General features: G+C 61.6%; 1 protein-coding gene across 1 annotated transcript; it reads right to left on the bottom strand.

Moving 5' to 3' along the window:
* Positions 1-212: 212 nt before the first annotated feature.
* Positions 213-2,018, bottom strand: KCNF1 (potassium voltage-gated channel modifier subfamily F member 1). Its single transcript, XM_003787396.2, has one exon. The coding sequence runs from the start codon at positions 1,985-1,987 to the stop codon at positions 503-505; it is 1,485 nt and encodes a 494-aa protein (XP_003787444.1). The 5' UTR covers positions 1,988-2,018; the 3' UTR covers positions 213-502.
* Positions 2,019-2,024: the final 6 nt, after the last annotated feature.

The raw sequence follows: 2,024 nt of genomic DNA, 5'->3' as shown, positions 1-2,024 counted from the left end.
CCAGAAGGAAATAGAAGGAAAGGGTAGCCCGAACAGAGCCTCCTGGAATGTAGCAAGGCTCCTCAGTGCTATGAGCCCTCCTTTAATTAGCTCTCAACTAAAAATAGCTCCCTACTCCCGGGGTGGCACACCTACCTCCTGGCCTGGCACCAGGGTGTGCCTGTGCCACTCTCAGAGGCGACAGCCAGCCTGTGACAGAACCTACAACACAGGAGGGTGCACAGAGCAGGAGGCTTTATTGAGGGAGATACAGAAGTGGGCATGGCCCCTGCCACCAGCCAGGCCGGGGCCTCCACTTGCCCCACGCTGCCCTGTGGCTCTGTACACCCTGCCCCAGCTCCTGGACAGCAGGCAACACAGAGGAGTCTTACCCAGCCTTGTCAGAGTCTGTTCGGGGAGGGTTGGGGGACACAGGACACCCCCTCTCTGCCATTGCTGAGATGCCTGCTTCACCATCCTTCCATCCACCACCCTGTCCTTTTCTGCCCAGGGCACTCTCTTGTCACTTGCAACTCTGGAGCCGGGTCCTATGGTGCTTCTCCTCGGTCAGGAGGGGGATGAAGGTGTCACTGTGGGAGAGCTTCAGTCGGCTGCTCCAGCTTGGTGCCTCTTGCCCAGCAGGCTCTGGCGGGAGGTTGTCCAGGTCACTGCGGGAACCCCCAGCCTTGCCCTCCCCGGTGCTGCTGGAGTTGAGCTCCATCAGCTCCAGCTCATGCTTGGCGGCCGTCTCCAGGACGCGCTGCTTGTTGTAGTATCTGACGAAGTTGTTGATGATGGGGTGGATGGGCAGGGCAATGGCAATGACACCACACAGGAAGCTGATGGCTGCGTTGAGTTTGCCCAGCGTGGTCTTGGGGTAGATGTCCCCGTACCCCACGGTGGTCATGGTGATGATGGCCCACCAGAAGGACTGGGGGATGCTCTTAAACAGCGTCTCAGGGTGGCTCTGCTCCATGGTGTAGCCCAGGGCGGAGAAGACGAAGATGCCCACCGCCAGGTACATGAGCAGCAGCCCCAGCTCCTTGAAGCTGCGCTTGAGAGCGTAGGTGAGGGTCTGCAGGCCCGAAGAGTGGCGCGCCAGCTTGAAGATGCGGGCTATGCGCATGATGCGCAGCGCCTGCACCGCCTGCTGCACGTTGGTCAGCTCCATCATGCGGGCGCCCAGGTGCGTGAGCGTCAGGCTCACGTAGAAGGGGAGGATGGCCAGCACGTCCACGATGTTCATGAAGGACAGGGCGAAGTGCAGCTTGTTGGGCGAAGAGAAGAGGCGCAGCAGGTACTCCAGCGTGAACCAGCCGATGCACGCCGTCTCCACGTTCTCCAGCGTCGGGTGCTCCACGCGGTTGCCCTCAGCGTCCAACACCTGCAGCTCGGGGATGGTGCCCATGCACATGACCACCGACGAGATGAGGATGAGCAGGAAGGAGAGCACGGCCACCACCCGCGCCGGGCACGAGGACTCCGGCTTCTCCAGGAACTTCCAGACGCATTTCTGGCAGCGGCGCCAGCGGCCCTCGGCCGCGTCCACACCCAGGTCGTCCAGGATGAGCTGCACACGGCGAGCTATCTCCTCCAGCTCCTCTCGCTTTTCGCTCAGGTGGCTCTTGCAGCAGTCGTCCAAGAACTTGAGGTCCACCTTCCAGAAGTCCATCTCGTTCTTGAAGCAGATGGGACAGATGCCCTTCTTCATGTGGACCTCTCCGAAATAGTACACCTCGATGACACACTTGAACGCGTCCGGGTCCCTGTCAAAGTAGAACTCGCGCTTGCCCGGGTCGTAGTCGTCGCACAGGGAGAAGATGGTGTCATAGCCCCCAGCCAAGCAGTTGATGAGCTCTGCTAGCCGAGTCTCCGGGTACTGGCTGAGAAGGTCTCCGTACAGCACCTGCCGCACTCCCCCCACGTTGACGACTATCTCAATGTCGTCGCCGGCCGCAGAGCCGGGGCTGCCCTGCTCCGGGAGGCTGCACTCCCCAGACCCGTCCATCCTCCCGGAGCGCGCCCTCGCAGCCTCGACTCCGCGC

This window comes from Otolemur garnettii, unplaced genomic scaffold, assembly GCF_000181295.1.
Source record: "Otolemur garnettii isolate 467f Iridium unplaced genomic scaffold, OtoGar3 scaffold00022, whole genome shotgun sequence".
NCBI lineage: Eukaryota > Metazoa > Chordata > Mammalia > Primates > Galagidae > Otolemur > Otolemur garnettii.
This window is presented reverse-complemented; position numbering and strand designations above follow the sequence as displayed.

Coding starts and splice junctions, on each gene's coding strand:
- KCNF1 (XM_003787396.2), bottom strand. CDS start 1,987: ATGGACGGGTCTGGGGAGTGCAGCCTCCCGGAGCAGGGCAGCCCCGGC.